At 40.4% G+C, this 23,596-nt stretch overlaps 1 protein-coding gene across 4 annotated transcripts in view; it reads right to left on the bottom strand.

Moving 5' to 3' along the window:
- nphp3 (nephronophthisis 3) overlaps window positions 1-23,596 on the bottom strand; it is a 67,492-nt gene that overhangs the window by 29,587 nt on the left and 14,309 nt on the right. For all 4 annotated transcript variants that reach the window (XM_078539578.1, XM_078539577.1, XM_078539580.1 and 1 more), the window contains exons 6-16: window positions 22,277-22,410; window positions 18,700-18,860; window positions 15,370-15,526; window positions 12,349-12,423; window positions 12,009-12,188; window positions 10,064-10,167; window positions 9,306-9,420; window positions 8,273-8,416; window positions 7,066-7,163; window positions 5,013-5,115; window positions 1,491-1,573 (exon numbers count right to left, since the gene is read on the bottom strand). In XM_078539578.1, coding sequence (XP_078395704.1) covers window positions 1,491-1,573; window positions 5,013-5,115; window positions 7,066-7,163; window positions 8,273-8,416; window positions 9,306-9,420; window positions 10,064-10,167; window positions 12,009-12,188; window positions 12,349-12,423; window positions 15,370-15,526; window positions 18,700-18,860; window positions 22,277-22,410 — 1,354 coding nt within the window. The remainder of the gene's footprint in view (window positions 1-1,490; window positions 1,574-5,012; window positions 5,116-7,065; window positions 7,164-8,272; window positions 8,417-9,305; window positions 9,421-10,063; window positions 10,168-12,008; window positions 12,189-12,348; window positions 12,424-15,369; window positions 15,527-18,699; window positions 18,861-22,276; window positions 22,411-23,596) is intronic.

Genomic DNA, 23,596 nt, shown 5'->3' with positions numbered 1-23,596 from the left:
ATAAGGTGAGTAAGTGGGTAGAAGGTAGGTAGGTAGTCGGTCGGGAGAGTAGGGTTGGAGGGTTGGTTGGGTGATCAGTAGATAGTCGGGTGGTCGGGAGGGTAGCTGGGTGATTGGAGGGTAGTCAGGGGGTACTCGGGGGCTGGTCGGGAGAGTAGTCGGGTGGTTGAGCGGGTAGTCACGTCGGTCTGGGCGGTGCTCCTCAGGCCAGGTCGGGGGTAGGATGGTCGGGGAGACAGTCAGAGGGTCAGTGTGAGTGATTGTTGTGGAGTTACCCAGAAGATAGACTAGTTTGAACATTTCCTGGGTAGCTATTCAGTAAGTCCCACGGAACTGTTCCAAGCCTCTGACTTTAACTTAGAGTCGGACACACTCACTGAGGGTCCCAGGAAGCAGGGGAATTGACCACTGGAAGTTTCAATTTCCTGGGCAATTCCCACATAGTTCAACACATCAGGACTTCCACCGTTTCCCGAAGTGCATCTCAGGAATACGTCAAGTCTCCGATCACCCGGAGACCGGAGGATTTGGCCCTACGTCTTAGCGAAGATCCTACAATCTGATTTTTTGAGACACACCACTGCTCACTTTGCCCACACACACCACAGATCCCCTGTAGAGGGAACTTCACTGAAAAGGATATCTAATGGCTCTTAAGTTGCCACTCAAAAGCCCACAAAGTTTCTGTGGGAAGATGTAAGCGTGGTGAATGGTGAGCACCACTCATTTGCAACTGACCAAAAAGTTTGGGCCGTTATGTCCATACTGCATCACATAGAGCGAGCAAAGCTCAAGTTAATGAGGTAAAAGGCATGCACGACCAAGATTAAAACTGAAAACCCTGCCTATATTTACAAAATATTTACAGCAGAGAAACAGGCCATATTACTCCACAAGCCTCCTTCCACCACATTTTCGTCTAACCCCATTAGCGTAGTCTTCTCTCCCATTCCCCTTCTGCGTTTATCTAGCTTCCTCTTGAATGCATCTATGCTATTCACCTCAACTACTCCCTGTAGTGGCAAGTTCCACATTCTAGCCATCGTTTGGGTGGACAAGTTTCTCCTGAATTCCTGTTTGGATTTATTAATCGCCATTTTACATTTATGCACTAGTGCTGGTCTCGTCCACAAGTGGAAACCTCTTTGCTACATCAGCCCTTTCAAACCTTTTTATAACCTTGAAGAACTCAACAGGTCACCCACCCAGCCTGTTTTATCTTGTCTGATAGGTATAACCTCACATTTTCTGGTATTATTCTAGGCATTCGTATTTGCACCTTCTCCTGTGCCCCTATATCCTTTTCCTCCACACTCAAGTATGTCTCCAGTATTCTAAACAAAGTTCCATGCAGGATTAGAATACTTCCTCAATTTAAAAATGGTTGCAGTAGAATCTCCCACTTATACAAGAACAATTCATGGAAAACACTTTCCAAGACAAACACAAAAAACCCACAATCGATAAACATGCAAATATGTGCCTCTCACCTTGTGATCATTTTGCCCAGAAGTGTAACGTATAGTGCATTGCATGTTGTCGCAGATCTGCAATGTTTTTCCAGCTTCTTCTCCTACAATTCATTAATGACATTCAAACACAAGTAAGCAAACATTTCATTTCCTCACCAATTTTATCTGCTCTTCCCCAAAAAGTATGGTTTATCAAGGACCAGTTATCCTTGGTTATATCAGCCAGGTGCACGTGCGACCCTAGACAACAAATGTCAGTCACTTGAGCAGAGCAGCTGTCCTGTCGAGTCCAACTGTGCCCTCACTGCTCCCACAAACATAAACTACAGCACTGAGCAGTGCTCACAATGCTGCTCTGAGTGAAAGCAGTCGACTCCACACAGACCAGGGATCAAACCCGGACTTTCCTGATCCTGATGACTCTCATACTGTCTGAATAAACTTTCTGAGCAATTGGAAAATTCCAAGCAAACATTTCCGACAAAAACAAAGTTTCAAGCTATTTTGACTTGAAAATTATCCATTTAATTAAATCGTCAGAGTTGGAATTCTGAGCAGGAGTTTGAGGTTAGCAGGAAAAATAGCAGTGGTTTTTCTGAGATTGGGTATGCAGCCAGGCAGAAATCTGGAGTGGAGAAAGGAAGGAGTCATTTATCAATATATTAGATGAAAGCATTTGTTGCACAAGGATGTGGAAGGTTTAAGCAAGCAATGGTCTGTGAATACTGCCACGTTTCCAAGAGTTAAGCAGTGCAGACAGGCCTACAATCGTGAAAATTGTTAAAGAAAGAAGGACTTGCATTTATTTAGCACCTTTCACAATCATGTCCCAAATCACTTCATGGCCAATTAAGTGATTTTGAATTGTAGTCATTATTGACATGTAGGAAAAGTGGCAGCCAATTTGTGCACATCAAGCTCTCACAAACAGCAATGTGATAATGACAAGACAATCTGTTTATGTGATGTTGATTGAGGGATGAATATTGGCCAGGATACAGGTGATAAGTCCCCTGCTCTTCTTCAAAATACTGCCATGGGGTCTGTTAACACCTAGGGGGCAGACGGAAACAAAGGTGACAGGAATTGGGATGCAATGCACTGTCAGATCGTATCTGGACTACAGTGTCTGTTCTATTGCCACACCACAAAAAGAACATACAGGTACAAAGAGGTATAAGCTTGATCCCTCATGGAGGTCAGCTATGAGGAAAGATTGGAGAAGCTGAAGACTCAAAAATAAGGTATATCTTTGGGACGGGGGAGAACACATCATCAAAGTAGAGGGAATGTTAAGCACATTCCTTTTTACCTCTCCACCACACTTCCTAAATTCTCTATCCTTTCTTCAGCCTGAATTCCAATATCCATATTTGTAAAAGAAACCATCGATGCAAATTTGTCACAAATTTGTCTTCAGTCCTTCACCAGAGGTTAATGTGTATTTTTAGCAGGCCCTAGCTGCTGTATCCTGCGGCCAATTATCTGCTCCCACTTTCCAGCCAAGTAATGAATCTGGGCCAGCCTCTGGGGAGCATTATTTAAATGAGACAATGGCACTAAGACTGGCAGGGCCTCCATATCCCTGATCGATCCAGGTATGCTGCCCACTACACCATTCCCATACACCCCTCACCTCCTTCGGACCCACCCCCCCACGTCTATGTATTTATTGGACAGTTCCAGCAACTCAGGGGTTCGGATTACTAGTGAATCCCGTTTCTCTCTACTGCCCTAAAGAGGGGTCACCCACTGCTCACCTTCTACACTATCGCTGTGTCCTGCGCCGCCTGGTACTGCTGCTTTGGTAACCACATTCTGGAGGGTACAATCCAGAAACAATTCAGCGGTTCAGTCAGGAACCACAAAATTGATTCCTACCTAAAGAACCTTAGTTACTCAGACAGGCTGAAGGACTTAGGTCAATTTACTTCAGAGCAGCATAGACTTAGAGATGGAGTTCAGTTCAGAAGAGGAGTCATTTCGGACTCGAAATGTTAATTCTGTTTCTCTCTCCACAGATGCTGCCATACCTGCTGAGCTTTTCCAGCACTTCTTTTTTATTTCAGATCCCCAGCATCTGCAGTATTTTGCTTTTATTTTAGACTTAGAGATGACCTGATCGGGAGGTATATAAAATAATGAAAGGGACTGCAATCCCAATGAGACATTATTTCAGTTTGAAGGGCCAGGGGATGTGTTAAAACTGTACAAAAGTAGGAACAGGCCAGATGTTGCTGTGTGTCCTGATTTTCTGCATGCCCTCAAGAGAGAGCTAGACCAGTTCCTGATTGTGGGGGGGAAGATTCCGTTATACAGTAAGTGGGCTAACAGATAACATACACCATGTTTTTTTTTATTCATTCATGGGATGTGGGCTTCGCTGGCTGGGCCAGTATTTATTGCCCATCCCTAGTTGCCCTTGAGAAAGTTGTAAGGCAGCTCACCACCACTGAGTGGCTTACTAGGCCATTTCAGAGGGCATTTAAGAGTCAGCCTCATTGCTGTGGGTCTGCAGTCACATGTAGGCCAGACCCCCAGGTAAGGAAGGTAGATTTCCTTCCCTAAAGGACATTAGTGAACCAAATGGGTTTTTACAGCAATCGACAATGTTTTCATGGTCATCATTAGACTTTTGATTTCAGATTTTTATTGAATTCAAATACCACCATCTGCCGTGGCGGGATTCGAACCTGCATGGTCAGACTGATCTCCTGGATTGCCCAAGGAATCACAGAGGATCTTCCTCCCTTTATAGGCCCTGTTTTTCTTTTTTTGCCTCTCCAAGGAGATTACATAGCTATGGGGAGGGTACCAAGTGTCTAGTCATGATGTTCCGGCCATTATGAGTGTGAGGCAGGCTTACTGGCTTCCTGTCATTGTCTGCGGCCACTCTGATGAGGCTTGAAGAGTTTAAATGCTCTTCAAGCAGAGATCCTCCGCTCAAAAAAACTCAATTCTTCAACAAGACGTAAATGTGCTGCTGCTGGATTCAAGGAGGATCCCTGATGGCTCCCATATTAACTCCAGACAGTGAGAATTCCCCACACTGACTTTCCTGTACGTTTGATTTTAAAATATAGATGTGAAGACTGTGACCAACTAGCACCAAATTCCCTCAAATATCAAACTCTAATTGCTATACTTCACACAAGTATTAACTGTAGAATAATAAAAACACTCCTGGTCATCTATATTTTGAGGCTGATCTCCACACTACTCTGACCTGGCCTCTGATATTCTGCTAGCCTCTCTGCTCAAATCTCTTCCTTTTAAATGCTGCTGAAAGAATTCAATTTATTAAGAATGCATTTCTTCATTCTTTTGATAGGTAGTGTGTGCAGATTTACAAAATGATCAAAGTTTATATTTTACAGGTTATAAATTCTAACTACAATTTGTAAATTCTTCAGTTCATATAAACAGAAATGTTTAAACAGAGGTCATATTGCATTTAGGATTCATTATTTCTTAACTTCAAGGTGCAAGGAAAAACAATCTAGACAAAATCTTGGCTACATTGGGCACTGGAATACAAACCTGTTCCCTTGTCAGTTTCACATCAGCTTTGCAGCATTCCACATTAATCAGAGTCTTGACATCCTTTGGGCTCAGTGGATCAAGATGTAGTGTTGGCCACAACCTGATTGAAACAAGATTATTAGGTGGATTCAATTATTTTAATTCACCTTCTGATGCACAAGTACCAAATATCACAGTCTCTCACCATATCTTTTTTAATCACCTCATATTACATACGGAAAAGAGAAAGGTCATTGCCCTACTAGTCTATGCCAATGTTTATGCTCTACTCGAGCCTCCACTCATCCTTCCTCATCTATCACCCTCTATTTCCTTTCCCTTCATATGCTTATCTAGCTTCCCCTCAAATGCATCTATACTAATCGCCTCAAACCTGTGATTGCATGTTTCATAATTCTCACCACTCTCTGGGTAAAGAAATTTCTTCTGAATTCTCTATTTGATTACTTTGCGACTATCTTATATTGATAGCCTTTAGTTTGCTCTTCAAGTAGAAACATTGTCTCTGTGCCTACTCTACCAAAACCTTTCATAATTTTAAATTGTAGCTAAAGCCACAGCGAACAGTGATGTGGAGGTGGCTGGTGAGGAGATTCAATAGAGAAAACGGATGGTCGACAGTGTCAAAGTAAGTAGGGAGTTAAGAAGTAGAATATGGTAAACCATGACAACAGTGGCAAAGGACTTTGCTGGTTCTGTGGGAGGGTTGGGAACTAGATCTGGGAGGACTCCAACAGGCAATGGTGAGATAGAGAAGTGCGAAGTTACCAACAGTGATGTGTTCAAGGAAAGTCAAGTTGGAAATAAGACTGTAGTTAGAGAGAGCACAGGAGTTGCTGGTGGGCTTTTTAGGTAGAGGGTTAATGATGACACTATTGAAAGGGGTGGAGTGCGCCAAGAGGTTCAGAAAACGTTGACAACATCGGTAAACTTACGACCAAGGAGAGGTGGTTACAAGTGACAAGTGTTGAAGGAATGGTGGTTTTCCCTGATGAGAAGCTGTGGACTGCAGCAAATGAAAGCCAAGTTGGAAGAATATGGGGCATGGTTAAGGAGAGGAAGCCAAGTTGATAGCCTCAACATTGGAGACAAAGAACTCCATTAAATCTTCACATTTAGTATTAAAACTGAGGATAAAAGTTACAGGATGGAAATTGGCAGAGTCTGCCTCTATTTTTAACAAAAATAAAAATACCTGGAAAAACTCAGCAGGTTTGATAGCATCTGCGGAGAGGAACACAGTTAACGTTTCGAGTCGGTATGACTCTTCAACAGAACTAAGGAAAAATAGAAGAGAGGTGAAATATAAGCTGTTTTTAGGGTGGGGGGGGACAAGTAGAGCTGGATAGAGGGCCAGTGATAGGTGGAGATAGCCAAAAGATGTCAGACAAAAGGACAAAGAGGTTTTGAAGGTGGTGATATTATCTAAGGAATGTGACATTAAGGGTAGAAAGCAGGACGGGCAAGGTACAGATAGCCCTTGTGAGGGTGGGGTGGGGGGAAGGGATCGAAAGGCTCTACTTGTCCCCCCCCCCCAAACCAGCTTATATTTCACCTCTCGTCTATTTTTCCTTAGTTTTGTTGAAGAGTCATACGGACTCGAAACATTAACTGTGTTCCTCTCCGCAGATGCTGTCAGACCTGCTGAGTTTATTCCAGGTATTTTTATTTTTGTTTTGGATTTCCAGCATCCGCAGTTTTTTGCTTTTATGCTTCTGCCTTTATTCTTGTTAGCTTGGATGACTCATGAGCTATTAGGATTTTGTCAATCCATAAAAGCAAAAAACTGCGGATGTGTTCCTCTCCGCAGATGCTGTCAGACCTGCTGAGTTTTTCCAGGTACTTTTATTTTTGTTTTTGTTTTATCAATCCATAATGTTTTTGAGTACAACTTAATTCACTAGTCCACAGCAAACAAACAGTTAATCAAATACAAAACACGAAAATAAAGACAGTCATGTTTTGTGTGAGGTTAAATTACTCAATCAAGTGTTACAAAGTTCCATTTAAAATAAAAGACACAAGCTCTGCAAAACATTCAGTTACTAACCTCCATGCTTGGGGGCAAGTTTCCACATTTACAGAAACAATTACCCTCACGTTGACAGGCAGTGGATCAATCAGCCATTTCATGTGCCGTTCAGCTTGCTAGAAGTACATAAATGCAACAATGATTTTACAATTGATAACGCACCATTTCGTAATGCACCAAGTGCATAATCCTTAGCTCAAACCTAACTGTAAGATCGTTCTGGTTAAGGAAAAGGTCAATAACGATGGACCCCGCTTTAAGACAGGATATGTGTTCTGTACCAAGAAATTCCAAACAGATCAATGTACAAAATAAATTGTGGGTAATGCCCTGAATTAGTCATTGTTTTGAAGTAATAATGTACTGAAAAAGCATCACAAGCATCATTGAATACACAGCACACAGAACTATATTCGGCTAAAATTTGCTGACGTGAGTCATTGTATCCCGTTAGGCTCATTTGTGCATGTTTAGATGTTAACATTTTTTTGCCCCACAGAGTAGCTGGAAGTGCGAGCTGATAACGATGCAGTGAGGGATACAATGCATCAGGGCCCTTGATGAACAACAAGACAAACAGTGCATCTCCTTAAGCAATGAGATTTAAGGATGGAGAAATAAACGGGGGAAGAACTGAGAAGGAATTTGAGTGGGTGAATTCAATGCCGAAACAGATACAGAAAGAGAAATAAAGAGGAAAGAAAGATCGGACTAAGACAGTGAAAGGTCCAGAAAGCTGGTTAAAAAACTGACATTTTTAAAATCTAAAGTAATTCACAACCTGAAGGAACAAGATTCCATACTTATAACTATTTACTTTCTGAGCAAGAGGGGTTGATTGGCAATTAACAATTATCGCTTAACTAAAAAAGTACTCCATTATTAATTACTAGACTTAACTTTCCGTGGCAAGTTTAATTGGTAATTAATGTACAAATTCAGTAACTTCATGAAACTCATGGGGAAGTTAAGCACAACATGCCACTTTCGTGAAGTGGCGGAAATCAATCAGCAACCTGTGGTGATTCGGAGCTCACAAGGTATCGTTTACTCGCCATAGGTGGCTAGATCATTTATACACTGTCATTTTTTCAGCAAAACATGGTCCCTTACCTTTAAATAAATCTATTAATTACAGTGTTAGAACTGAGCATACAGAAATTATCCATTACTCAAGTGTAAAAAAGGTTAAAATTATTTTGAGGGCTTCTAGTCTCATTCGTACCTCAATCTGATCGATGGAGTCGATGATTATGATGATACTACCTTGGTGACGTGCAGATAGTTTCTCCAGCCATCGAGGAAACTCTTCCAGTAGCTTATTTGGATCCAGTGCTAGGGCAGACATGGACCACGAATGCTGCAACAGCTGGAAGTGAGCAAAAAAAAAATAACTCGTGCATTATTACAGGCTACATTTTTCAAGGTTGCACTGTGGCATGAAGCCTTGCTTTACAGGAGAACAGCCTGAAGAATTGACTACTGAGGTGAGCACACCTGATCTGCAGAGCCCCAGATCTTCTGATCAATCAAATTATTTAGCAGAAAACCCATGGTTCTACGATCTGCACTGCTTTCAAAAGGGCTTCATGCCAGGAGCACAACCTTGCAAAATTTATCCTTCAATGAATAAGGACCATCCTATGGGTGTGCATTTCATTTAGAAGCAATGCCCTTTCATTTGTTCATTTAATTTGTAACGTCACAAAAGATGTGAAAACACAGAGAGGAGATTATTTACACTTTCAGCAATGTAAATAATTTTCTATCTGTGCCCTGATTTTTTTTCAGCTCCATTTTTCCTGATGATGAAACACTGTTGTAACCCTAATACATTGGGATGCTCACAGTCAAAGTTCAGTTACAAACTCAAACAAACAAAACTGGCATTATGTTAATGAGCTAATGATAAATGCAAAACTTGTTAATGCAAACAAGTTACAGAGTGACATATTTACCTAAATCTGGTACAAAGCTTTTGAACAGAGAATATTGTAAAACAATGTTTTCTCAAAGTTGAGGGAGCCATTGATTTTGTTGCAAAACATTTCTGATGAAGGCGTATACAAGGTTTGCCCATTCAGCATTCATCTGAACTGCAGACTGTTCTCAACTCAAAGTTACTTAACTCAAATTATCTGCTAACTCAACACAAGGTTCAGGTGAAAGGGAGTGGATCTCTAATCAGTACCTAGTTCCATTTTCTTCCATTTCTTAAATACCATTCAGAGTTACAGTAGAAGTATCCAATTCTCTACCTTTACAGTGAGTCGTTTTATTATTAGTGCTGGCTCAGAGCTGGTAGACAGAGGCCTTCCCACAAAGTGATATAAAATTAAGGCATTTGGGGAACACTTTTGCTGGTGTTCAATCCTATAACAACAAAAGACAACGAAAATAGCAAATGAAAAACTTAAAGCTCAATATTATAAGTCATGTCCCCTTCATCTACCCTGTATTTACAAAAGGGAGTAAAGAGGAGGCAGCTAATCTGTGTATTATCTAATCATTCTAGATTGGGAACATAATAGGTAGTACGCCTTTCTCTTCCATTTTAAGGGTCACAGTATGACTGTATCTTTTCAGGGTAAGTGGAATATAAAAGCTGTTAATCTATTCCTTTTAGCTACATGTTCAGAAATGTAGAAGCAAAATACCGTAGATGCTGGAAATCTGAATTAAAAATAGAAAATGCTAATAAAAAATCAATGACCTGATAACTCTGTTCTCTCTCCACAGATACTGCTTGGCCTGCTGAGTATTTCCACCATTTTCTGTTTTTATTTCAGAACTGTAGACTTGTTTTGTTCCACAGAATATTAAAAATGCTTATCAATTTACAAAAATTAAAAGTTAGTCAAGTATGAAAAGTTTTCATTTCCAATTTAGTAGCCCTTCCGCCCACCCCCACCACTTTCTAAATAAAACAATAAAGTTTACAATCATCTGGTTAGAGGATACAAGACATATTAAAAGGAAATATAAATATTTTATGAATGTTAAAATATGAACGTACCATTTAGATAACAAGAGAGATTTGCCAGACCCTGGACCACCTGACACGAGAAGCGGAGGTATAGGTGCAGGAGCTGTCACCAAATCATTCAGCCGGTCATAATACTAAAAGCAAGTTACAACAAAGGGTAAAGTGCATTGTTTCATGATAGCGGAATTTCAGTTTACACATCTGTGCTTTTAAGTTTTTTTTTGTTTCTGAAAATTATTACAAATGAATGAAAAATATAAACCAATGTATACATTAGATGAACAATTATATCATTAAACCTTCAGGCCCATGGGATTATTTCTGCAGCAAGACAAAATGCTATTTCATCGAAAACCTGTATAGTAAGATTTGTTTTACCTCCCTATAGATCTTAATCATTTATATTATACATATTTACAGAAAATAAGTCTTCAACTCAATTACAATGATTGCATATATTAACAATGGAAAAGGATATGCAAAGATTAAAGAATTCACAACAATTTGACAATGATTTGTGTGTAGTAAAATAATATACCTGCTCTTGACAAATGAATTTACACTTTATTAGATAGTGCACAGAATAAATCCTCCCCAATTATGTATAATTAATAAAAATCTCCAAAATGCTAACAAAAATAACTGAATATACTACCTAAATAGGTTTTTGGGAGAGCAGTGCAGTTTAAATAAAGCTTACGCACACTTGCGATTGGAATTACACCTCATTAATAGTTTGCTCGTGTGCTCACAAAAAATGTTAGAAATGCCATCATAAGATACCAGACTAAAATGAAAAGGATGAGCTTCTTTGACATGGTAACTATTAAATGCATCTCAGATTCATATTTATAATCGTTAAAAATGGCATGCACTAAAAAAAAGGCACAACCTAAAATTTGTTGAACAATCTGACATTTAAAATAATTTGGTAATGTAACCTACTGCACATTTTTGTTTGGGTAGGTTAATTCACCTCTCTACACCTCTGGACTGATGGCCCTGCTTTATCCTGGTTTCCCAAGCAAAATAAAATTCAGACCCAGGGGTAGTGAGAGCAAATCCACAGCACAAACTTGTAAGTAATTTGATACAAAATGGTTAAAAAAGAATTGTAGTCTCATTTAAGAGAGGACAGCAACGATAGCCAAGTATATTTAAATATTGAGGTCTTTACAAGGAAGGTAATCCATTTTATACCCAGTCCAGCGAGCACTGGGTGACACCATATGGGTTGAAATTACGCTGTGATACTAATAATGTAAAGGTAATTGTGTTCATATGAAATTCCTTTGTCTTCTATTTTGAGTAAAGACATTAAGCCAATACTTAATAGTGTTGGCTGAATGATCAATCATCTCATGCTTTTTGTGGGATCTTACTGTGCATAAAATAGCTGTCGTTTTTGTCTATGATGCTATTACTGCATTTCAAATTTATTCAACACACATGTAGCACTTTGGGGCCAAGAGGCTTAATATTTCACATTAATATGCTAACACGTTTGTTATTTATATTGTCCATGAGTGGGTTACACACACTAATTCACCAAAATAAAATTCGGACCATGGGGTAGTGTTAGGAGCCCAAGTAAACATGACAAGTTTCAACCCAATCCACGTCAAACAACACACTAACAGCGACTCGGTTTGGGTACGCGTACTCTGATAATGCACAGACTTGAAAATCACAATGGTTTAATAATGAATACTCTTCACAGGGTACAAATGTAGTGCCACACAAGGCAATCTCCCACATTGCATCTATCCCCTGCTATTTAACCTTTATACTGTAAATGAGGGAATTATTCCAATCAGCTGCAGGGTGATCCCTTATTTTGATGACCACAAGCTTCACTTTTATTCCATTTTAAATCACAATTTATATGCTGCCATATGTTTCTAACTCTTTGTATTTCACTGCATTGGTTATGTGATTTAATAAAGAGTTATCATGAACATAAAGCAAGAAATACCTTCTCAAATCCCAATTCACAGGTTGATCCAACTGCTGCTTGAAAAGCTTCTAACTGTTCCTGCTCATCATGCATATCCCATATTGCATCTCCAAAGTCCTCCTCTTCCCAGTTGGTGGAATCATCCTCAATTCCAGAATCTTTGTTTTCAAGATCTGTGCTGTCCCAACCCAGCAATTCCTAGACCAAGGAACAAAGATTTTAATAAAGACGGGCTCCTTCTCACAGTCAACATTGCTGCTGTGGAAGACTAATGATAATGAAAAGCAGACTGATGCACTTCAGAATGTGAAGAAAATTCTGCATTCACTAAGTCAATAGGTTTTGATCTGTACAGCACCTGTTTAATGATCCTTTCTATTTGGGAAAAAACTTTTTTCGCTCCCTCCTCTGCACTTTCATCATGCTCAATGATCTATAAGAAAAGACAAGAAAATCTTGATACTTTAGTAAATAAATGATAATTAAAGGCAAGTGCACATTTGTGTATCTAGACCTTTAGTAAGCCTTGACAAGGTGCTACATAGAGAGCTACAACGCAACGTTGAGTCTTATGGGTCAGGCAACATCGATGGGAAAACAGCAGTCGACGCTTCAAGCTGTTGGCCCTTCACAGACGCAGCCTGACCTGCTAAGTGTTTCCAGCTTTTTCTTTTTTCCCAGCTTCTGCAGAATTTTACTCACTTTTTTTTTATTGAGTTTTGTGGGATTGGCAAGCAGATTTTAGTTTGGATAAGGGACTGCTTGCATTCCCATCCACAGTTGGTAGTCATTAAAATTAATTATGCTGCACAGAGGCCGATTTCTAATCATGTCGATGTCAGAAATCGCTGTTTATCATTTTGTCAACAAATTATATGAAGGCGTTGAGGGAAACTATGCACAAGTTTGAGGTGAACATCAATTTGTATTTATATAGCACATTTAACATTGAAAACTTTCCGCCTTAATTCAAGAAAGTGTCATCATACACAAGGAGACGAGCTAAAGGAAGAGAGGTTAAGAAGGATGACCAGACAGCTTGTTTTAAGGAGGAGCTTAAAAGAGAAGAGGGGTTTAAGGAAGGAGTTCATGATTGCGGAGCTTAGATTGCTGAACTCATAGCTAATGGTGGAATAAAAAGGGGAGAGGGGGTATGCACAAGAAACAAGTGTCAGGGGCTTGAAGAGTTCTGGTGGGGGAGTAGGCATTGTAGGTCTGGGGACTGCAGAGGTAGAGTTGTGCCAGGCCATGGAGAAATTTGAACATGAGACTGAGAATTTTAAATTGGAGTGTTTCAGCAACTGGGAAGCATAGTGGGTTAACAAGGGCAGGAGTGATGTGTGAGTGGGACTTGGGTATGGGATGGGGATGCGCGCAATCTTGGTTGAGATAAAGCCTACACAGCCTGCAGGATGATAAGTCAGCCAAAAGAGAATTCTAACACTTGGGTTTGGGGGGGTGACAAGGATTGTTGAGGCAGGAGTGCAAAGATGTGATGTCACGAGGTGGAAATATGCAATCATTGTGATAGAGAGGATATACCCTCAGGAAAGGGCAATTCCAAGCATGTACACACCATGCAAGGCTGTATGCTCATGGCTACTGAGCAAAAGGAGGACTTGGGGGTAATAGTGCATGTTATTGAAAAATACATGACCAATGCCTTACCGGTTTTGCAACATTGAATATGGTAATTAGGATGTATTGCCAGAACAATTAAATATAAGTTATTTGTATTCAATGCCAGGATGGGACAGACTCAATGGACTAGTTGGTCTTTTCCTGTCATTTTTCATATGTTTGTAAATGTGCATTTAACACAAATGCATGTAAGCCATGTTTTCACATAGGTGCTAACCATGCTTCCAACAATATCTGATATAAAAACAGTGAAATCCTGTGTGTTGGAATTATGCTGCATGTAGAAATCAACCAGGTCTCAGAGAAGCTGCTTATAACTAGAACTAGCAAACCAAAAGATCTGCTTGCAATTTTCACGAATCAGAACATTCCCAGAGTCATTCCTACTGTATAGTTATGTATATTAACTTGTATTACTGGATAATTACACTTAGGAATGTACATTTCTTTAGAAAATGCATACCATAAATTCACTTGGACTGCATCAAAACACAAACGTTTGAGTGTTATTTTAGACAAATGAAAATTGAATGTAAAGTACAGATGCCAGTTTCTCCAATTTTAGTATCACAGCTGCAATTCTCAAGTTCCAAAATTAATTTAAGAAAGAATATCCAACTAACTGAACACACCAAATTGCTTTAATCTATTTCACCTCTGCAGTTTCTTTGAACATCACAATTAGTCTCTTTGAACTACTTGTTCTCTGCCATTTCCTCTCTGATGCCTATATGTCTAACAGTGTGTACGCAGCCTCAACACAAGTGCAGGTCGTAAACAATATTTCTATTGTCTGCCCTTAACGAAGAAGGAATTCAAACCTGCGCTTTTAAAAAAAAAATCACACATTTTATAAAATATTTTATAATGTTTTATAAAGACAAATAGTTAGAATTGTTGATACGCCAACAGATAATGCAGTTTGTGTTTTATTGAGGTCAACCAGGATTTCTCTATGCATGAAGCTTGTCTAAATGAACCACCATCGAGACAAGCCAGATAGTACATATATAGGGCAATTCTGTCCATGTTTCATCCTCCTTGCATTTAAAAAGTTTAGAAAGGTCAAAATCTAAGGTTTTGTTTCTCCTTGTCTTCCTTCCTTTACTGGAGGCAGTAACACAAGGAGTGCAGCTCCATAGAGATTTTATCCCCAATGCCTCCATGTATGAATCCTATGTAGTGTCAGTTGAATGCTTCATTGCAGTGGGGATACATGGAGGGCATCACAGCTAAATCTCAACCTGTCCCCACCAATGTTCCCTAAAACCCTGTTTGCAGTGCACGGTCCTTTTAAGATGTGCACATGCATGGATGCGTTCCAATCGTAAAGGGAGCGTTGCTTGTGCACAGCTGTTTGTACATGGCTGATTACTGCACAACCACGCACTTGCACAGTTCAGAGAGAATACTGGTCCCCATTCACACAGCGACTAATGGATAAAATATAAACATCTCCCCATTTGGAGACATAGATGCTGGTTACAGCACCTACTGCTGCCCAGGCTGATATGCTAAACCGAAAGGTCAAAATTCACCCCAGTTGGCAATCTGATACAATCATCACCATTGTTCCTCATCTTCAAAACCAAAAAAAATCAAAACTGCAGCTGTGTATTGTAACTGAGAGTAGTAGCAGGAAACTTCAAAATGACATCATGTACTGAATAAGTTAAAAAGGCCAAAGCAGAATAAAGGAGAAGCGTCCTCAATTAGTGCAAATAATTCCATAGGCTACCTTTGCTTTCTGGGAGTGGTTTGCATCAGATACTCTGCCAATCATGTGGATTGCTAAATCGGAACTGTCACTGCTCTCCTCCAATCTGTGGTATATTATCAAAGATCTGGTCTCACCATTCTTCAGGAAACTTTCTTCACAGTCTTCTTCCATACACCTTACATTAAACACAAAAATGCTGGGTTACTTATGAGAGCTGGTAACAATGACTATCTCTCAGCACTGTGTATCCATAACCCTAGAATATTCCTTTTGGGTTGAATTCAAATAATAGGCATGGAATTATTCTTACAGACAGTAACATCTGAAGGCTGTTATATCTTTTACTGGCATAGTCACACTACACACAAAGATTTCATTTAACAAGTAAGGAAATCTGTGACCTGAGATTTTCGCCATAATTTGAATTATCTAAATAAGCCCAAATTCTGTCTTTCTCTTACATGTTGTGGAGGGTGATGAACAATGAAAAATGGCCACTCTCCACTCAGGGAAAATTACACAGTCTAAAAAACATGAAAAAAAAAGAAAATGCTGGAAAAACTCAGCAGGTCTAAAAGCATCTGCGGAGAGAAAAAACAAAGCTAATGTTTTGCGTCCGAATGACTCTTCTTCTCCTCTTCTAAAAACATGTTTAACATTCAGGTTCTACTTATTCTGCTACATAATACAGACAAAACACTGGAGACTGCACAATTGCAAGAAATGACTAATCTATGTAAACTGCAAAAACAAAAACACAAGTGGGCTTATACTGGATGAGTATTTTCCCTTTTCATTGGTTCTTGACATGTGTAATGGTTGCATCAGGAAATGAGACAATAAATAGCATCATTTTCAACTTTTTAATTACATCACAAGACTGGTAAATAGAAATTTTCTTTATTCATTTACAAGATGTGGGTGTTGCTGGCTAGGCCAGCATCTATTGCCCATCCGTAATTACCCTTCAGAAAGTGGCTGTGAGCTGTCTTCTTGAACCACTGCAGTCCATGTGGGGTAGATACACCCACAGTGCTGTTAGCAAAGGAGTTCTAGGATTTTGACCCAGCAACAGTGAAGGAACAGCAATATATTTCCAAGTCAAGCTGGTAAGTGGCTTGGTGGTGGTCCCATGTATCTGCTGCCCTTGTTCTTCTAGATGGTCACAGTCGCGGGTTTGGAAGGTGCTGCCTAAGGAGCCTTGGTGAGTTTCTGTAGTGCATCTTGCAGATGGTACACACTGTTACCACCATGAGTCAGTGGTGGAGGGAGTGGATGTTTGTGGATGGGGTGCCAAACAAGAGGGCTGCTTTGTCCTGGATGGTGTCGAGCAGCTTCTTGAGTGTTCTTGGAGCTGCATTCATTCAGGCAAGCGGAGAGTATTCCATCACACTCCTGATTTGTGCCTTGTAGATGGTGGACAGGCTTTGGGGAGTCAGGAGGTGAGTTACCCACCACAGGATTCCTAGCCTCTGACCTGCCCTTGTAGCCACAGTATTTATATGGCTAGTTCAGTTCAGTTTCTGATCAATGGTAACCACCCCCCGCCGCCTCCCCGCAGGATGTTGATAGTTCCTAAATGTACTGAAAACTGCAAAATGCTGTTGCTTTGACTATGTGAAGGAATAAAAAATATATACACACATACAGACCACTATATACGAGGTTACAGTACCGTAGCATAGTGGTTATGTTATTGGATTAGTAAGCCAGAGGCCCAAATCAATAATCCAGGCAGCTGGGGAAATTTAAATTCAGTTCATTAAATAAATCTGGAATTTAGTAATGGTGACCATGAACCTACTGAATTGTTGTAAAAAGCCATCTGGTTCACTAACAACGTTTACGGAAGTAAATCTGCCTGTACGTGACTCCAGACCCACAGTCACGCAGTTCCTAAGCGTACTGAAAAATGCAAAAAAGCTGTTGCTTTGAATATGTGTTGGAATAAATAATATATACATTCAGACCACTACATACCACTGCTCCTGAAATGGCCTGGCAAGCCATTCAGTTGTATTCAAGGCAGCGGCTCATCACCATCTTCGCAAGGGCAATAAATTTTACCCTTATCAGTGATACCCACATCTAGCGATACTTTCTGAAAAAACCATATGGGGTTATGCCCACATACTGTAACCTTTAGGTGAAGCAATGTTATAGGGTGGGGAATAATTTGACCAGGGCACGTAAATGTAACTCAGTCCCCACTTTAAAGTCACACATTCTGATTTTATTTTTATATCTTTGGAATATGAAGTCCTATGTCCATATCTGTAATTAAAACTGCCCACGTGAACTTATAATGTCATATTAATCCTCTCGCACCATAGGAGGCATTGAGCTGCCTTCACACAAAAAGTACCATAAGATTAAGTAATAACATACAATGACGTTTTTGAACTGCTGATTAAATTTAGGTTGACATGAATACTCTCTCTGACCTCCCCTGCCCCACCCCCTTCACCCTTAGACCAGAGCATGTGTGTGCGCACACAGACAAGTCTCTCCTTTTTTCTCTAAATATCACACAATGTAAATTCTATTCAATAAAGCTTTTGGAACCTGCCCTCTTGCTTTTCAAAAGCATTTGAAGAAAAGCTACTGATCCACTGATGCTTGAAGCTGAAGAAAAATATTCCATCAATGCAGCTGACGGACCAATAATGATCCCTATCAGGAAATTAGGAACTCTACACATAGTCAGACTGCACTATCAAAATTTAGCTCCCAAATTCACTACTCTGGATAGAAAAAATATTTAAGCCCCAGCCCACTCTTTTGAGAAAGGCAAAGCCTTTCAAATGAAATTGTTAATAAAGGCATTAAGACTGTCCAAGAAATCAATGGATTTTTTATGTTGTGAAAATATAATTTTTAAAAATATTTATGTTTAAACCTTGTTTTTGATGTTAGAAATTTCAGCTGCTGAGAGGAAAAACTAATGAAAAAGGAAAAAAAAAATCAGAAAGCATTAGGAGCAATTTGTAGGAACCCACCAAGCAGATTGTGCAAGCACCAAGAGATGAGCTTACACAGGCTTTGAAATACAACATAGGAATTTATAATAGTAAAATATTGTTATAAAAATGTGGCAGAACATAACTGGAAGACAAGAATCAGTGGTATTCTCATACAAATAGTATATGCTTATATCAATTTCCTGTCTGCATTATCTCAACAGGGGTTTCAAACCTTAAAATAAATGGGACGATGCCTTTGTTAACAACACCAAAATATTTGAAATTGATACCAAGAGGAATTTAGTATGAGGGAGCTAAGCATTCATATGAGAACAGGCTCAATCACAATTTCTACTCTATATTACGAGTACGGAAATCTCCTTACCGAGGCAAAGTAGAACCTAGAAGGAAAATACACAAGGAGCTTTTCTCAATCTCTCGCCTCCTCTCTGCTAAGTACTGATCTGAACACTCCACTGGGAATTGTACTATAAGGAAAAAGTGCCCAAGGCACTCGCACGTCATTTGCAGCTTTGGTAAGTACTCCTACAAGAAAAAAGACAACACACATTATAATAAAATCAAAACTTCAAACCAGAAAGAAAGCAGTAAAATTGATGGCACTCATTTGAGGATTTGTAAAACTGCAAAATTTAATCCTTGAGTGAGGATGACTCTCACACAGAACAAAACCATCAGCCATTTACTGTTGCCATCATTATTGCTTTGCTTCTGGCGTATGAAATAAAGGCCATCTTCTGAAGTGGTATTCTGCGACTCCAGAGGTAGGCAAGCCCTAATGAGTATATTATGGAGGAATTGCCAATAGTATTTTTGTGTCCTCCGGTGGTCCCCAGCATCACAGATGCTAGTCCTCAGCCAATTTGATTCACTCCACGTGATATCAAGAAATGGCTGAAGGCACTGGATACAGCAAAGGCTATGGGCCCTGACAATATTCCGGCAATAGTACTGAAGGCCTGTGCTCCAGAATTTGCCGCGCCCTAAGCCAAGCTATTTCAGTATAGCTGCAACACTGGCATCTACTCGGCTATGTGAAAAATTGCCCAGGCATGTCCTTTACACAAAAAGGACAAATCCAACCCAGCCAGTCTACTCTCAATCATCAGCAAAGTAATGGAAGGGGTCATCAACACTGCTATCAAGCGGCACTTGCTTAGCAATAACCTGCTCACTGACACCTGGTTTGGGTTCCGCCAGGGCTACTCAGCTCCTGACCTCATTACAGCCTTGGTTCAAACATGGACAAAACAGCTGAACTCCAGAGGTGAGGTGAGAGTAATTGCCCTTGATATCAAGGTTGCATTTGACCGAGTGTGGCATCAAGGAGCCCTAGCAAAACTGGGGTCAATGGGAATCAGGGGGAAAACTCGCCGCTGGTTGGAGTCATACCTAGCAAAAAGGAAGGTGGTTGTGGTTGTTGGAGGTCAATCATCTCAGCTCCAGGACATCATTGCAAGTAGTGCCCTTGACCCAACCATCTTCAGCTGCTTCATCACTGACCTTCTTTTCTTCATAACATCAGAAATGGGGATGTTCAGCACCATTCACAACTCCTCACATACTGAAGCAGTCCATGTCCAAATGCAGCAAGACTTGGTCAATATCCAGGCTTGGGCTGACAAGTGGCAAGCAACATTCGCACCACACAAGTGTCAGGCAATGACCATCTTCAACAAGAGAGAATCCAACCATCGCCCCTTGATGTTCAATGGCATTACCGTCACTGAATCCCCCACTATCAACATCCTGGGGGTTGCAATTGACCAGAAACTGAACTGGGCTAACCATATAAATACTGTGGCTACAACAGTAGCACAGAGGCTAGGAATCCTGCAACGAGTAACTCACCTCCTCACTCCCCAAAGCTTGTCTACCACCTACAAGGCACATGTCAGGGGTGTGATGGAATACTCCCCACTTGCCTGGGTGAGTGCAGCTCCCAGAACACTCAAGAAGCTTGACACCATCCAAGACAAAGCAGCCCACTTGATTGGAACCATATCCACAAACATTCACTCCCTCAACCACCAATGCACAGTGGCAGCAGTGTACCATCTACAAAATGCACTGCAGGAATTCACCAAGGCTTCTTAGACAGCACCTTCCAAACCCACGACCACTACCATCTAGAAGGACAAGGGCAGCAAAGAGATGGGAACACCACCACCTGGAAGTTCCCCTCCAAGCTACTCATCATCCTGACTTGGAAATATATCACCGTTCCTTCACTGTTGCTGGGACAAAATCCTGGAACTCCCTCCCTAACAGCACTGTGGGTGTACCTACACGTAGTCATTGTGGGAGAAAACTCCCACAGCTAGCAATGAAATAAATCACCAGGCAATTTGTTCTAGGTATAAAGACAGAAAATGACCAGGGTCATCGGCCTGAAATGTTAACTCTGTTCCTCTCTCCACAGATGCTTCCATAAACTGCTGAGTATTTCCAGCATTTCTGTTTTTATTTCAGATTTCCAGCGTCCAGAATTTTCTGCTTTTCTAACCTAGGTGTTGGCTGAAGGATAAATGTTGGCCAGGGCATGAGCAGAATGACTCTATTCTTCTTCAAATAAAGCCTTAGGATCTTTTACGTCCATCTGAGTGGGCAGACAGACCTTGCTCTAACATCTCATCGAATAATATGTATTCAGAATGTGAACAGCGGGGACATAAATGGGCAGGTTGCGATCAATAGCGCAATTTGAAGAAAAAGGTTACATCTAATGATATGGAAAGAGGATTGTAATTCTCAAGAGCTCAGACATTGCTCTGAGCGTTATTGTTCTCTTACGTATCTATGCTAATCAGCGAATTGCCCATCTTTACACCATTGGCAGCAAACTTCAACTAAATTAAGAAGCACAAGTGCTTCCTAATTAATACATATTCATATTATGCTATTTATCTACACTTCCAATGTATCTAAATTACATGCACCTGTATGTGAGAAAGCTGCCTCATATGCTACAGGAAGGTTATAGAACATTTTTTTTGCTTAATTATGGAGTAGCCATAATTTGTAAAAATTTCAAGAACATAGCACTTGGGCCTCTGGACTGTAAGCATACGAGCTTTGTCTGAAGATGTTTGTTAAATTGCAGTCATGAAGGTGGCAAGAGTCCTCCAGCACCTCTCCAAATCATTTACAGGTAAGCATGGACATGAAGCACTGGAAGGATAGCCAACCAACAGGAAGTATAATGTTCATAGGTCCAGTTAAAGGACTTGTTATTGGATTGTATTTTTTTTTAAACTTAAAAAAAGTCGTCCCTGGGAGTTAGAGCTTCCACGAGCTGGAAGTACTGCTAGTATTGATCCGTATCCAGCTGTTGAGCGTGGCAGTTTTTGCCTGGGCAGTGGTGGGTTGCTACAAACAATCACCACATTACCAGGCTAAGGAGAGGGAAGTAAAAACAGAAAGTGCTGGAGAAACTCAGCAGGTCTGACAGCATCTGTGGAGAGGGAAACTGAGTTAACATTTCGAGTTCGTATGACTCTTCTTCTCTACATCAGCCCTCTCACATGCCTTTACAATCTTAAAGTCATCTATCAGGTTTGTAAAATGTCTGTTTGATTTCAGATTCCCAGCATCCGCAGTATTTTGCTTTTATCTTAAGAACAGGGAAGATTTGCTTCAATCCCATTGTCACAGATGAACTCTATCTCAACCATACATTATCCGCGCGCTGTACTTGCCAACATTGATCACGTGGTCTTTGGCACACTAAGGCCAATTATAACACACTCATCAATTCATCAGGTAAAATCAGTGCACTCTGAACAGATCACAAACAAAAAACAGGACTTCTTTCTCTGCATGGTTCAGTAATATTTCATGCTTACACACAAGAGCCAAAAAGGGAACCTGAATAACTACCTAAATCCTTTGTGCCAATCTACAATTGTTACTTAACTAACAGCAGATAATTGTTGCCTTACTCGGAGAAGCAAGTCCACTTCTGGTTGTGTGTCCGCAGTATTCATAAGATAACAGCGCACTGTATTGCTCCAAAGAGTCGGAGGAAGAAACGGTGTGACCTGTAGCAAGCTGGCCACAGCAGCATCCCAGTCATCTGGAAAAGTCAACAGAATTAAATGGATCCACTCTTTAACATGATTCACGCATACCACTATTCATCCACTTTAGCCTTTTCATTAATGGTTATAAAACAAGTGTAAAAAAAAAACACATTAAAACTTATGCTGCATTTTAGACAACATTACAATTATGAGGTTTGTAAATTAATTCTATTTTGCGGCTGTAGTTTTAAAATTAGGGCAAATAAAGGGGGTCATGTCACCTGTTCTGAAGTCAGCCTGACAGTGAGCCTCGGTGGCTTGATTGTTAGAGATCAGAGGAAGGCTTAGATTGGTTTACTGAGAAGAAGATGCAAGGTATTTAGGCTTAGAGGCAATGGCAGCAGTCTCTGGGTTTGTGATAAGTAGACTCTGAGTCTCCCAAAGTCCCAGAAAGGTGTTGAAGGTACCGGTTTTGTAAACAGTTGCGCTATAAACTGCCCATTTACTTCTAAGATGAAGGGAGTTAGGTTCAAAGGTAGTTAATTAGCATTTTTACCTAGATACAAGGTTAATGTGTTTCATGTTGCCATGGGCAAGAGAGCAGAGGAAAGCCATTTTGAGATTAGGTTACAGGCTTCCCCACAAATCAGTGAATATCGCAGACATGCAGCAGTTTTGTGTGGTCAGCAAAGAGAAAAGGCTTTGTGAGCTATCACAGCCGGATGTGGAAGGGAAATGGCCTCCAGCCAAAGAGACGCATCCAACAGCCTTGTAAGGATTTTGGGAGATTCGTCCTAACATGGTGGTGGTTGCCGGAGTGGGGGGGGGTTGGTGGAAAGAAGAATCATCAGAACAGGGTTTATTGCTGGTGGTGTGTTTAAGAAACTCTTCAAAAGCTGAAGAAATTGCCTGGAGGTGGTCACTCGAAGTTACTACTCAATGAAACTGGGATACCAGGACCCATTAGAAGCCAGGTGCAACTGTGGACTGTTTGCTAAAAGGACTAATTCCGTGGAGAGTGCAATGGGTGGTAAGTATAAAAGGGAAATGTTCTTTTCTATAGTTTAAAGTATAAGTTGCCTACAAAAAAAGTGTTTAGTCAACAATTTTTTTTAAAAGTCATTTGCTACAGTAATATCTTTAAAAACAGGGAATCTTGCTGTGTCATTCTTTCACTTAATAACTGAAGTTGAAGCCTCTTTAAAATTATCGGTCTGTACGGAGATCACGACAACTAAC

Source organism: Cetorhinus maximus, chromosome 3 (genome assembly GCF_964194155.1).
Source record: "Cetorhinus maximus chromosome 3, sCetMax3.hap1.1, whole genome shotgun sequence".
Lineage (NCBI taxonomy): Eukaryota > Metazoa > Chordata > Chondrichthyes > Lamniformes > Cetorhinidae > Cetorhinus > Cetorhinus maximus.
The sequence above is the reverse complement of the archived record's forward strand: the minus strand, read 5'-3'. Positions and strand labels throughout refer to the sequence as shown.